This window comes from Typopeltis vanoorti, chromosome 11 (genome assembly GCF_054136105.1).
Source record: "Typopeltis vanoorti isolate ZY-2024b chromosome 11, IOZ_Tvanoo_1.0, whole genome shotgun sequence".
NCBI classification, from domain to species: Eukaryota; Metazoa; Arthropoda; class Arachnida; order Uropygi; family Thelyphonidae; genus Typopeltis; species Typopeltis vanoorti.
Genome location: NC_143559.1, coordinates 70,363,955 through 70,379,122, shown reverse-complemented (window position 1 = coordinate 70,379,122; position 15,168 = coordinate 70,363,955). Strand labels below are relative to the sequence as shown.

General features: G+C 35.5%; 3 protein-coding genes across 3 annotated transcripts in view; 2 read left to right on the top strand and 1 right to left on the bottom strand.

Moving 5' to 3' along the window:
• The window catches only part of Rsph9 (Radial spoke head protein 9), a 54,810-nt gene extending 54,065 nt beyond the window's left edge, over positions 1-745 (bottom strand). Inside the window, exon 1 of the mRNA XM_090399893.1 lies at positions 677-745. Coding sequence (XP_090256019.1) covers positions 677-745 — 69 coding nt within the window. The remainder of the gene's footprint in view (positions 1-676) is intronic.
• A 2,220-nt stretch (positions 746-2,965) lies between these two features.
• Positions 2,966-3,586, top strand: Alg13 (Alg13 UDP-N-acetylglucosaminyltransferase subunit). The gene has a single exon (XM_090400114.1). It carries the CDS (start codon positions 3,058-3,060, stop codon positions 3,571-3,573), a length of 516 nt encoding a protein of 171 aa, XP_090256240.1. The 5' UTR covers positions 2,966-3,057; the 3' UTR covers positions 3,574-3,586.
• Positions 3,587-4,015: 429 nt separating this feature from the next.
• The window catches only part of LOC150101707 (uridine diphosphate glucose pyrophosphatase NUDT22-like), a 31,952-nt gene continuing 20,799 nt past the window's right edge, over positions 4,016-15,168 (top strand). The window contains exon 1 of the mRNA XM_090400113.1: positions 4,016-4,519. Coding sequence (XP_090256239.1) covers positions 4,025-4,519 — 495 coding nt within the window. The 5' untranslated portion in view covers positions 4,016-4,024. The remainder of the gene's footprint in view (positions 4,520-15,168) is intronic.

Here is a 15,168-nt window from a genome sequence, read left to right as displayed (position 1 = left end):
ATATGGAAATCGTCACTTCCAAAACCACAGTTATGCTATTTAATTAACCCCATTAGAAGCAAAATTTGCATGAACGATAATATTATAGAACAGGTTAATACTTTGAAATATCTAGGTTACCACTTATATGAAAGAGAGAAAGCAATGCATTATGAAATAACCAGTTATATAAGAATAACAAAACCTCTTAATCAGATATTCAATCCAAATTTAACAAACAAGAAAACAAGAATAAGAATCTATAACTCAATAGCAAGACCTATCCTAACATATGGTTCAGATGTCCGTACCATAACTCAATCAGATAAAAAAAGACTAATAAGATCTGAAGTGAGGTTCCTGCACAAAACAACTGGATATAATAGACTAGACTTCAAAAGAAATACCGATATCTTAAAGAAACTTAAGTTGATATCTGTCTTAGACCACGTCGATCTTTATACAGTAGAGATAGATGGAGACAACATAAGAAAGAATGAGTGAAGGAAGATTCCCAGAGAGAGATATACAAAGATATCGATCTCAAAGGAGAAGGAATAGAGGTCCCTTTGAAAAGATGGGACGAGACCATAATAGGTCTATTACTGGAAAGGAAGAAGCAGAAAACATTACAAGAATGCCAAATAAAACGATTTCAGTGAATTCTGCTTTTTCCTTTCATAATCCGACTAATTACCCATTTACTAGATCCAAACACTTTCTCAGACAGAATAATTCTTACTAGAATGAAGGCCTTGTTCCCCATCCATCCTAAATTCCCAACAATTGATTTTATGCATGGTTTCAGTTTCACATCAGTGCAAGCATTGCAGCTCGCAACAACTGGGGAGGGGAGGGATGCTGCCAACTTGTTTCTGGCTCGAATGTCGGTCGAGTCTTTTGGTACCTTGACTATTGTACCTTAGTAAAAGTTTCCACCTCTTCCACATCCAGGATGAAACTATCATCGCCCAAAGATAAGACTGAATTACTGCTATTATTCTTCTCCTGCAAATCATGCACTGATAGCTAATACAAAGAAATCCCCATTTTATGAATAACTGCTTGCCTGTAGATTTTCGTCAGAATGAATCAGAAGAATTCTGAATAGTCTGGACAATAACTAGTCTTCAGATCCTGATAATATCTCCCTCTTGTGCTAAAAGGGATCTAAAACTAATATCAATCCTTTATCGTCTCTTCAATTATTCCTACTCGACTAGCGGATACTCTACTACAGCATGGAATCAATCCAATATTCAGCCCATTAAAATAAAGTGATTTAATCAACCTAAAAAGTACCATCCAATTGATTTTACGTCAGTTCTTTCAAAAACAATAGAGAAAGTCAGTAGCAAACAATTCTTCACCTTCTGTAATTCCACCAACTAAGTAGTGATCATGTAATATGGAATCCGCCAATCTCCATTTATACCTAATCTTTCAGTATTTACCACCCATCATTGCCACCCGCCAGAAAGGATTGATAAAACTCTAACGGCTACTCTTGACTTTTCTCTGCCAGGATTGGCATTGGATCCAATCCTGGCACAGGAGCCTGTTCAGCAAACTGTTGTCCTATTCATTGTTTTTCTGATGACAACACATTCTATCCCTCTTTTCAATAAAAAATTTACTTTAATTTTTATTGAAATATGCTGATGTAATCTCCTGTATGTTTTACATGATCTTGTGTATGTAGTTATGTGTACAGTGTTGTGTAAAATCGCCTCCGTGGATGAGCCCTTGCTCCATGGGAGTGTTGCGTAATCAGTAGCGCACCCAGGGAGGGGGAAAGGGGCCTTGTCCTCCCCAATAAAAGAAAAAGGAAATAAACACTAGAAATTTTTCCAAAAATCTTTTCCCAATTAAAATTTAATTTTTTAAAATTTATGTTGTGTCTTCTATTTCTATACTATTTGTCATGTATTGGCGATCACTGCAGATGCTGAGTCATAGGTCGTATGCAATGCGTAGTGTGTGTATTCGTAAATCGTCTACTCAACTCTGCCCCCCCCCCTAAGATTAAATCTTGGGTGTTTGGGTCCCCTCCAAGATTAAATCCTGAGTGCGCCACTGTGCATAATAATAATAAATAAAAGCTTCCTGAGAGGATATGCTATACTCGAAATTTCAGGCTAATGCTGTGTGTGCATCAGTCAGTGATAATACACAAAGTAATGTGCAAACCATTGAGAATTAACGCAAAAAATTGCCAGAATTGTAAACGAGTTTGTGTAGCTCAGTGGATGTAGTGTTTGCACACCACGGCGCTTGGACGCACGAAGGAAGACTTGGTTTCGAATCTAGTCTGCGACTAGAGGAAATTTTTCTAAGCCTTGTTTTCGACCGGTTCCCGAGTTAGTCGATCTCTGGCACGGGCAAGCGGGTTTTTCCTCCCGGAAACTCGGGTTTTTCGTCCCGTAAACTCAAGAAAACCGACCGTAGAACCCACATTATTTCAGACATTAAATATATTATGTTAGGACCACGAGATAGCGGCACATTTGAGCCGTCTCTCTTCACTGTATACTGCTTAATTAGTGATAGCCTTGGGCCATCTATCTCTGATTGGGTACCAGTGGAGATTGAACTGCCCACTCAGTCTCCAAAAGTTAGAGAGGGCTAAATGGCCTCGCCTACTCGCCGTATACGGGAATAAAAAGGCGTTAGCTGATTTTTTATTTATTTTTAATAATAATAACATTAATAATAATAATAATATACTCGAAAAATTTCAGGCTAATGCCGTGTGCGTCAGTCAGTGTTAATACACAAAGTAATATGCAAACCATTGAGAATTAACGAAAAAATTGCCAAAATTATAAACGAGATTTTATAATTAATAATAATAATAATAACATTAATAATAATAATAGTATATCGCTATTTCAGGTAATTAAGGGACTCTGAACATGAAAAGGGAAACTGTTTTATGTTGTTTGAAATTTAGCTATTTTGAATACGTGGTTTATACTTCTCTTATTTCGCTTCAGATCGATACTTCCTTTTTGCTTAAGTTAGTTATTTTTCTCCCCTTTTCCTTGTGATTGCATCAGTAAATTTATATATAGAAAAATGGAAATTTTCAAAAGAATTTTTGTCACAGTAGGCAGTACTTCATTTGATTTATTGATTGAAACGATATGCTCAGATGAAATACTGAAAACACTAGAAGCTTTGGGATGTGAAAATATTGTATTTCAGATTGGCAGAGGAATATTTGAACCATCAGTGAAACAAAACGGAAATTTAAAACTCGAGTATTTTCGATATAAAACTTCAGTAGCTGACGACATTAAACATGCAACATTAGTAATTAGTCATGCTGGTGCTGGTAGCATATTGGAATCGCTAGAATCCAAGAAACTTCTTATAGTTGTTATAAATGATTCTCTAATGGAGAACCATCAACAAGAATTGGCGGTACAGTTCGAAAAAGACGGATATTTAAAGTTATGTAAATGCAGATCCTTAAAGGATGCGCTTTTATCGCTAGATTATAAAAAAATTAGACCTTTTCCCCGTGCTGACCCTGAAATGTTTTTATCCTTTATGAATAATATAATGGGATATGACACAAATAGCAGTTAAAGATGTGCCTAGGAGAACAGTGTTATAAAGATAAAAGCTTAACCTGGATACATTACTATATAAAACGTTTTATTAAATAACTCATAAAAATACCATGAACTTAATCACATCTCTCATTTTAGAATGCTTACACATTCAAACGCTTATGTTTAGATGAATTTATAATTCAATCCCAGCGTTAGTTCATAAGTCAATGGAGGTGTCAGTAATAATAATAATGGTTAAAAAGTTTTGTGACTTTAGTGCTTGCACAATAAAAAAATTTAATTTCTCATAAATTTTTGTGAGCTTCAAATCTTACTGTATTAGCAATATCATATCCAAGGAAGTAATTATGATGAAGTGAACTTTTAGAAGAGCATAAAATAATATTTTCTTTTTAGTTTCAGTAAGGAATAGTGGATTGAAATAACTAAGATTATATTAAAGTTGTAGTGATAAAATATTTAAAATGCAGCAAGAATTTGTCTGTGTAATAGTTTGTTCCAGAGGTTTTGGTTTGAGTGAAGAGCATATATCAGTAGAACTGAATTTACAGTATAATAAAAAATATCATTTAAAGCAAGATCAGTATATTGAGGAAACTTGGAATGAACAAACTGCAAAAAATCCTTTACTGTATGATGGTTTAAAATTTAGACTGCATTCTTTGCATGTATATCATGAAAAGCAAGAAAATATTCAAGATTTTCCTCTTATATCAATATCATTAGGCATAACCTCCTATAAAGAATTCCTTGGGACCAACTGTAGTCCTAATGTTAGCTTTCTCATAGAAGAAGGAAGGAGGGATCATAACAATCCTCAGGCATATATGAGTGATCCTCTTGGAGTTGGAGCATTGTTAGAAACATTAGATAATTACTTCATTTTTATTAGAAGGAGCAAAAGATGTGGAGAAGCACAAGGAATGATTGATAGAGCAGGAGGCCATCCTGAACCTGAGGTAATTTTTAACCAGTAGTATTTCTGAATTTAATAGGAGTTTGTGTATACTAATAACAATGAATTTTTTGTCATAAATTACTAAATAATTTATAACACAAATCTACTGCTATAAATTAATAAATAAATCAGATGTGGTAGCATTGATTATTTACTAGCTCAGTCATTGGTTCTTAATCCCAATAAACATGAAAAATTTCTTGAACAGACTTAGCACAGAACGTGTTAAACAAAATAATCTTTTTAAAAAAAATTTAAAAAAATAAAAAGACAAACCCTATAAATTCCAACAGTTATATATTCTCGTGTAAAGGAGGCTTGTACAAATATCCATGCCCAAGATAGGATCTAAAGCCACGACTCTCAGTTGAAGAGCAGGCATGTTATCCACTCAGCCAGCTATATTATGTCACCAGGCCAGTTGTATTATCAAAATTGCTGAGTTGTAATATTTAAGGATTTTCATACCCAAAAACTAGTAATAATTTATTGATATATTTACTAATATTTATATATTTTAATAAATCTCTCAGTTTTGACAAATGACAGTATGCACTATCTATAAATATGCATAAATACAGTAATTGACACAGTATTCAGCTACTTAGTGTAGTGAGCTCTCATTCTATCATAGTGACCAATGAACACAGCTGAATGAATTGTTAAACACAAGCTTAGGACTTGGACTGATGTAATATCATAAAGCTTGTTAAGGGAGAAAAGCAGCATGGATATGTATTTGAACATGCAGTTGTCCTTTATGAAAGATATGAAATACCAGACTGTCCTGGTTAGCCAAGCGGGTAATCTCTGCTTTTCAAGTTATAGGCCATGAATTCAAATCTTAATGTGGCATGGATATTTGTAAAAGCCTTTACATAGAAAATGATTTTTCGTTGCCCAAGGCAAGGCACCATATTGCTTATAAGAGCCTAAAATGGCTTGAAAAAGTTTGTTCTCATGGTTTCTAGATTATATATGATCATAACTCAACTGTGACTAAAAGATATCATAGGTTTACAGCCTTTATTTTATGTCAATAGTGTTCTGTATTACAGAACTTTATTTTATGTTTATTGACATAAAATAAAGTTCTGTAATACAGTATGCATGCATATATATATATGCATGCAGAATGTAACCTTTTATTTTTTCCCAGTTTATAAGAGCATTTTTGGTGTAAATTGGATTCAAATGCAGTGTAGTAGTATGCATCTTACTATTCATATAAAACAGAGCCCATGGTTCCCACAGAAATATTTCATCATATCTGTTCCTATTCAAATGCAACTTTTTTTTTTATTGTTAATATGGGGTAGAGAAAACACAGATATACTATATGTGGAGAAAGACGCCTCTAATAATTTTCTCTTTAAAATATTTTAGTAATTGTTTTTATTGTGATCAATATAATTGCCTTGTCTCTTAGTATTTTTTCCTTTGCATGTTTCATATTCTTTTTTTTTTTATCTGTGTGTCTTCCACACACAAGAGGTTGATTCTTTTATAGTTTTTTATTTTATTTACTTTTTTTATATAGTTCAGAAACCATGCTCTAGAGACTACATGGAACTTATTCAATCACTTTGGGCTTCCAATAAGCAGAACTATGGCCTCATACTGGGCATTGAAATTCATATCCTACCTACTGACAATCAAAAAAGCAGGACTCAAACCCACAGCCTGTTGGAAAACAGGCACATTAACCAATCCATCTACCAAGTACTAATGAAAGTTACACTTGGTCTGAATTGATGGATGTATAGAGAACAATGTGAATTTATTAACAGACAGTCTTGTTTTTAACAACCTGTTATTACTTTCTGAAAACAGGATAAAAAAGCATTGACTGTATTGATATTGATACTGTATTGATTATAATGTGTTTTATCTGGAATTTGAATAAATGGAAACCTAAGTTTACTTTTTTAGTTAATCAGGAGAGTAGGAGATAGATTCATTACTGAACCTATTTCCTACTAAGTACTGAAGAGTAATGTAGTCACTTTCATTCTGTTTGAAGGAAACTCAGACAGAATGAATGTGACTTATGCTCAAAAAGATCAATTTTGAGTACATTCTTGCTTAGTCTGCATAGTGATAGCAAGCTGGTCATTTGTATATGTATGTATATATATATATATATGTTTGATTGAAGATTTACTCAGTTTGATATCATATTTAAAAAAAAAAAAATTAATGACTATCTAGAACCGAGGTTTAAATAAAAAAACTTTAATTACACTACTAGTTTCATCTAAAACTAGACTTCATCAGGTGTGAGATAAATACCAGTAATCAATCTAGAGTTTAAATTGAAGAGTTTAGAGTTTCTTCGGCTAGAGTTTAAATAGAAGAATGTATCATATTTAAACATTTTTAATGACTAAACCAATTCCTTTAGATTGGTTACTGGTATTTATGTGTTTATCTCACACCCGATGAAGTCTGGTTTTAGACGAAACTGTAATTAAAGTTTTTTATTTAAACCTCGGTTCTCGTCATTAAAAATTTTTAAATATATATATATATTTAAAAATTTTTAATTTTTAATCTCTCTCTCTCATATATATATATATATATATATATACAGGGTGTTCGGGATAAATTTGACATATTTATAATTAATTATATTTTTCCGTAAGTTACATGTATTAACACACACTTCTCTTCATTTAAAAGTTTGGACCCTTCTTCATTCACATACAAGATGTCAGAAAGGATGGATAGCTGGAACCCACCTGAATCATGGAAGAGAATAACTTGTATCATGATGATTCGTGCCCGCCATCAAAATAAGGATATTACGACTGCTGCCCAATGCTCCCTGAATACAGTAAAAACAATCAGGCATGAACTAGAGACTTGCAATGGTGACTACGAGGATGTAGCAAGAAGAAAGATCCCTAGCAGACGATCTGATTGCGTTCGTACAGCAGAATTCCTCGCAAATCTGCAGGAACAGGTGTTGAAGAACCCTGGCATTGGAATTCGGGCTTTGTTCGTGGAGTTGCTAACTGTAGTCAAGCCCTGGATAACAAGGGTAGGCAATGGTAGGCCGTATGTATGGCAGCAGGATTCGGCCCCTTGCCACACCTCTGGGAAAAGTCAAAAATGGTTGTCTGAAAATTTCTACGACTTCACCAGTCCAAATGTTTGGCCTCCAAACTCCCCAGACCTTAACCCCATGGATTATTTTGTATGGGGCGCAGTTGAAAAAGACACCAATCGCACTTCCAGTAATACAAAAGCCCAGTTAATGGATAAAATTAAAACAGTTTTTGCGGCCCTTCCCAGGGAGACTGTAGCATCAGCTTGTTCGAGGTTCCGAAGCAGAATTGAAGCTGTGATCGATGCTAATGGTGGTTATTTTGAGTAAATCTTGTTGATAGTATTGTAATTAACTCTGCCTGTAATGTTTTTTTGTCAATTCATTAAATTTAATAGATACAAAGAAGATTTTCTTTTTCCTTACGAAACTGTCAAATTTATCCCGAACACCCTGTATATATATATGAGAGAGAGAATATGAAGTTCAGTTGAAGTGAATATCTTTGCTTTACTAACAACAGGCTTTGGATTTAAATCCTGATATAAAGGTTTTGTAAAATTTTTTTTTTAAGTGGAAGATGATTTTCATTACTCAACTAGCATTACTGAACAGGTCTTGTTTTAACAACCTGCTAACATTTTATGATAAGGTAACAAATGTGTTAAATAAGGGAGATTCATATACAGTGACATTCATATTCATAGACATTGTAAAGGCATTTGATAGATTACCACATGACAAGTTGGTTTATAAGCTGAAGAAGGTGGGATTGTATAACAGATTGGTTAGATGGGTTGAAGATTGGCTTTCTAAAAGATACCAGCAAGTCATGTATGATGAAGTAGTGTCTCAGAAAAGGAGACTAGCAATGTGTATCAGGACTGTATTCTTGGATCTCCTACTGTTTAACTTATTGCTTAATAATTTTTAATGTGGATTGACTGGTGATCTTCAAATGTTTGCCCATGATCCAAAGTTATCTAGAATTATTATTATTATTAATATTAACATCTGACCTCCATGGAATCAGAGACTTATTGTTAGAGTTGCACATTATCATACATAAAGCTCATCTAACCATTCCTTAAAACATTTCATTGTGTCTACATTCACAACACACTCAGGAAATGCATTCCACTCGCCAACCACTCTCCATGCAAAGAACTATCTCCTTACTGCTCTGCGCACACACACACTCCTTATACAGTTTCCAAGGATGACCTTTTGTTCTCTTCCTCCCACTCCCATTCTATGAAAAATTTCTTCCATGTCAAGCTGATAACAACTCCTGACTAAGTTATATGCCTCAATCATATTCCCCCCCCCCTCTTCATATTCACAAGGCTTTGCAATTTACATTCTTTCAATTTGTCTTCATACTCCACATGCCAAAGACCACTAACCACCTTTGTGAATCTTCTCTAGATCTTTTCTAACATGTCTTAGTCACCATAAAACTCAGTGACCAAATCTGTGCACAATAATCCATATGAGGCCTGATACAATGGAATCATAACCTCTTTATTTTTGCACATCAAGGTCCTCTGCATTATTGCCATTATCTGATGAGACAATTTGTGCAATGTGACTCCTGAATTTTAGTTACTTGTCTACCACCACTCCCAGATCTCTCATCTCCTCTACCTCCTTGTGTATACTTTGCATCCCATCATTGCTTTCCAAATTTCAAAACTTTACACTTTGCAACACTGAACTGACAATTTCCACTTACCAGTTCATTCATGCAATCCATTCAAGTCCTCCTGTAAGGTCATATCATCTGCTTGACTTCACATTACCCCAATTTTGCATCATCTGCAAACAGTTGCATATCACCACTTAAACCCACTCCAGTATCATTAATATACAAACTGAACAACAATGTCCCTAATACAGATCCCTGTGGCACACCAATAGTGACTTTCTGCTTTTGGGAAACTGCCCATCCCTCCCCCATATACAACTTTCCGATAGCTATCTAACAAGCAGTCACCGATCCAGCTCACTGGTGTGTTATCCAATCCCATCCATTTCAGGTTATTTAACTTAAATATGGCTTTTTAAATACACTACTGTACATGCATCTCACTTGTTCAAGACATTTGTCACCTTGTCATAGTACATAAGTTAGTAAAACATGATTTCTCTTTAACAATTCCATGCTGTGACAAGCATAGAGAATACTGCTTTATCAACCAATTTCTGTATTCTATTTCTTACCAATCTCTTTTCAGTCTAATCATCATCTTTATGCAGTGGAAAAATTTTACACCTTCTTTACACTCTCTTCGAACTTGTACAGTTATAAGACTCTTCTTAAACAGGCATGCCAATGCTACTGCCAATTCCCTGGAACATTCCCTTAAGACACATGATATGTCATAAAATTCTGTCACCTTATTGACATGAAGCTTATTTATTTCCTCATATATATCTCCTCCTCACTCGCAATTAAGCCATCCTCTCCTGTGTCTTCTGCATTTGAATTTTTCATGATTTCACCCTGATGAGGATGAAACACTTATAAATTGTTCATGAATACTTTAACGATGTCTTCTGCATCAGTTACCATTCTATCATTAACATCGTTTTACCATAATAATTCTTCCTTCTGCTTGCCACATCTGAAAAACTCTCTAGGGTTTCTTTTGGCCTAATTTGCTAATTTCTGCTCATAGTAGTTTTGCTGTTCTTACCAATTGACTCACCTTCCTGGTTTGATCTTTATACTCCTCATGCAATTGATTTCTACCTTTATTCATCTTGTTATCAGGAATATTGCTGATGTTAATTCTCTACAGGAAAATTTGATACAAGAAAATCTGATATTACCCAGACTAGGTAATATATTGGTGGAGCTGTGCATCAGGAAGGGGATGAGAGTTGAGATCTTGGGGTGATGGTTGAGAGTAGACTAAAGTTCTAAGGGCACATTACAAGTGTTGTGAAGACTGTGCGTTACTGCTATGATAAGAAATACATTGACATTTATAGATAAGGAGGTGATGTGGTGCCTCTGTATAAGGCATTGGTCAGACCACACATGGACTTTTGGCTCAGATTTGATTACATATTTTCACAGCAATTGAAGTGTAGATTGCAGAGTTTGGTGGATAGGAGGAAAAGAGGTAATATGACAGAGACTTTCAAATTAAGAAATTTTACCAGATTATTACAAAAGGGATTATAAAATGAATGGAAGATGATATGGAAAAAGTAAGAGGCCATCGCTGGAAGTTGCATAAAAATGTGGTGAAGAAGAGTGCAAGGAGTAGATTTTTTATGTGGAGAGTAGTTGGAGAGTGGAATGTATTGCCAAAATGTTCTGTTCTTGGACCCCTACTGTTTAATTTATTTGTTAATGATATTTCATATGGATTGACCGGGGATCTTCAAATGTTTGCTGATGATGCAAAGTTAGAATAGAAATATCAGAAGTAGTGCTGATGTTAATTCTCTACAGGAAGATCTGAATATACTTTTAGCTTGGACAAATGAGTGGGGGGTTGCAGTTTTAATATTAATAAATGCAAGGTTGCACTTTGGGATACAGAGATATAAGGCTATGTACCATATTGGTGAAACTGTACTTCAGGAAATGGATGACATTCTGGATTTTGTAGTGATGGTAGACAGTGGACTAAAGTTCTGAGGGCACATTGCAAGTGCTGCAAAGACTGCACATTTGCTACTATAATAAGAAATACATTGACATATAGGGTTAAGGATGTGATGTAGTAATACTGCTTCTGTATAAGGCATTTGATCAGACCACATATGGAATATTGTGCTCAAATTTAGTCACCTAGTTTTCATTATGATGTGGAAGCACTAGAGAGGGTCCCAAAGATGAATGAAGAGTATTTGAGGAAATGTGGATTACAGAGGATGGTAGATAGAAGGAAAAGAGTAGATATGATAGAGACCTTCAAGTTAGTTAAGGGATTCTATTAAATTAATACAGAAGGAATTATAAAAAGAGTAGATGTTAAGATGGGCAGAATGGGAGGCCATCCCTGGAAGTTGTATAAAGATGTGGTGAAGAAGAGTGTGAGGAGTAGATATTTTACGTGGAGAGTTGTTGGTGAATGAAATATATTGTTAGAGTGCATTATGAATGCAGGGAGTATGAATGATTTCAAGGTTCAATATGATAGACATGTTGCTGGTTGAGCAGGCCTCCCACAATGATTCTGTTGACTCCATAGTGGTTACCAACCCAGGTGCTGCCCACAAAATTGCATGAGCCCAGGTGTGCTGTGTGTGCAGCCAACATTTGCTTGTTTATCAGAAGAGAGAGAGAAAGAGAGTTGTCTAGCTGTATGGGTTAACATGCAGTGGGAAGATTATGAGAACCATGTAGCTATAATAGCTTCATAAGGTTGGAATGTAGCCACCTGTTATTTTTAACACGCTAAAAATGCTTAAGATCAGTAATGTTTGTGTATTGGACTATTAACTGATATATTGATACAGAAAAATGTATCTGACCACCAAAGAACAGGTAGACCATGCTGCATTAGGATATAACAGCTTGTGTGAGCTGTTAGGCATGCCTCTGCCATAATCTTGTGAGAATGCAGAAAGTGATGTCACAAGAGATGAATGTTTCACAGAGAACAGTGTCACATGTACTAACTGATGATCTAGGAGCGAGAGCTTATCAATGTTCTACTGAACACTTCTTAATGCCTCAACTTATGTGGCAGAGGAGGATAAATCAAAGGCACTTCTTCAGCAGTATGTGAACAATAGACACAGAGATATCAATTTGTTTAACCACCAAAGGATTGGGTATATGCTCTGGATGGTCACACAGCGTGCCATAGTACCCAGGATTTAGAGAGGTCATCACCCTGTATCAGTGATGGTTTGGTGGGGGGGTATCCAAGTTGCATTTCTGTAAGAAAGGGATCAAAATCTCTGCCAAAGTGTATCAAGACACCATGCTAGAACCTTTGGTACGGCCCCTGAACAACACTTTGTTTCATGGTAGGCATGAAATAAATGGAGGTCATGAAAACATCATGACCTCCCATGATGAGTCAGTTGACTGCTTCTTAAACATTATGAGAATATTATTGAGGAGAGAAGCACTAATCCTTTCACCATCTGATTGGCTGGCTGGAAGTCTGATCTAAATTCATTGGACTTCAAATTGTGGTTGGAGCTTGAGAGAGTAGCCTGCAAGAAACGATACCCCAGCATGACCAGTCTGAAGGTGTATTTGGAGCTAGTGGAAGCATTTCCATTGTGCATGCTGCCATTAATATGTGGCCTCACAGACTTTAGGAATGTGAAGGTAAAAGGGGGGACATTTCGAACACTGAGTGCTGCTATATGCACGTTATACATGTGGTTTGTATGTGCTGAAAGCTGTAAATGATTTACTGATAGATTAAAGGTTTATGTTCATAATAACAGTATTTATAGCTATACTAGGTAATAAATACATTGAGAATGTGGAGAGGGTAAATTATTTCAAAGTTCAATATGATAGATATATTGCTAGTTAAGTGGACCTCCCATGATGAGTCTGTTGTTACCATAATAATAATAACAGCTTAAATGCTACTACCTTACTTAGTAGAGGCTTGAACTGCAGTTAAAAAAAAAAAAAAGACTCTGTAGTCTCTAGAAGGGTTCTTGGTTTATTTAACTTGATCCACCCACAATACCTAAGCATTTGTAAGTTTTGAGCTTTTCCTGATTTGGGAATATCAGTTTAAAAAAAAATTAAAGGAATAATAACAGTGAGACTGAATTAGTGGCACTTCAGAGTAATTTCAGTATTTTGGGATTGCAAGTGTTATGTATATGCTGACTTACATATCAAACAACAGTTGCAAGAGACAAAATGAGGAATTTTGAAAGCATCTAGTAGAACTGAAGCTTAAGAGCATATAACTGCTTCTTAAACATTATGAGAATATTACTGAGGAGAGAAACACTGATCCTTTTAGATAAGGAAGTTTTTTAATGTATGTATTATATATCAATCCAAACACACAAGAATCTGCAAAACTTACACTACATATTGCATTTGTGAGCAAGTGGTCAAGAAGAATTAGTTCCCTTATTTTAAGACATTTACCCACATTGGATTACTCTGCTAATATCAGGACTGCTCAGTTTAGAGTGATAAGGGAATAGCAGAGACATAAGAAATGAGTGCTTAAATGGAGATCAGGACTAGCACTCTGTACTAGGGTTGGTGGCAACATGAGTATAAATGTCAGAGCAAATACACAATACAACCAAGCTTGTCGAACTATGCCTTAAACTTATTCTCTGTTGTCATACTCTAAAGCAGTGCATTCCACTCTCTACCCAAAAACCTGATCTTTACTTCCCTGCACATATCTTGTACAATTCCAGGATTGTCTCTTATTCTACCCATATCTTTCCCCATTCTATGAAAAAACAAATGTTTTTTACACGATAATGGTAAGAACTCCTTACCAACCTATATCTTTATCATATCACCTTTCCCATCCACAAAGCTTTACAAATGGTATTCCATCTGTCTTCTATGCCAATACTTCACCTTAGTTAACATTTCACTCTTTCCTGTTTCCTTTTCATTATATCTGCATCACTTTGAAAACCAAGTCACCCTAATCTGTGCACTATATTCCATATACAGCCTCGAATAAGGCATTATTAAATGGAATCATAACCTTTATATTACTACAATGGTTTTCTCATCCTTGCTTATTTTCTCCACCTCCTTCAAAATATCTCCAGTTGTATACTTTTCACCCCTTCCTTGCTACTAAATTTCAGAACCTTACACTTTGCAGTATTAAACTGTAGCTCCATTCACTTTCTGACTTGCATAAGCTATTCAGATCCTTCTGTAATATCATTACCCACAGTACTCTTCATATTTCTTCCTAGCTTTGCATCAGCAAACAACTACATATATTATTTAAACCTTTCCAGTATTGTTAACATTTACATGTTAGCAATACTAGGAGCACTTGAGCACTACTGTGCTCAAATCTGGTTACCTGGATTTCTTAGATTTGAGGAAGTGGTGGAGAGGATCCAGAGGTGAGTGACCAAGATGGTGAGTGGTCTGTGGAATGCTCCCTATGGGATAGATTGAGGGTTTGTGGATTGCAAACATTGGTTCATAGGCAAAAAAGAGAGATATGATAAAAAAAAAAAAAAAAAAAAAAACGGCAAACACCTTTTTGTTCATGTATAGGGAGTAGGCGAGGCCGTTTTAGCCCTATCTAACTTTTGGAGACTGAGTGGGCAGTTCAATCTCCACTGCTAGCCAATCAGAGATAGCTAGCCCAAGGCTATCACTAATTAAACGGTATGCAGTGAAGAAGGCTAGCAAGTGCCACCATCTCGTGGTCCCTAACCGTAACACAATATTTTTAACGTGTGAAAATAGTGTGGGTTCAACGGTTGATTTTCTTGAGTTTACGGGACGAAGAACCCAAGTTTCCAGGAGAAAAAACTGCTTGTCCGGGCCAGAGATCGACTTACTCGGGAACCAGTGAAGAAAAGGCTTAGAAAACGTTCCTCTAGTCGGCAACTAGATTCTAACGCGTTTTTCATCATGCGGGTAAGTGCTGTAGAGT

Bases quoted from the DNA above. Each gene is read 5' to 3' on its own strand.
- Alg13 (XM_090400114.1), top strand. From the start codon at position 3,058: ATGGAAATTTTCAAAAGAATTTTTGTCACAGTAGGCAGTACTTCATTT.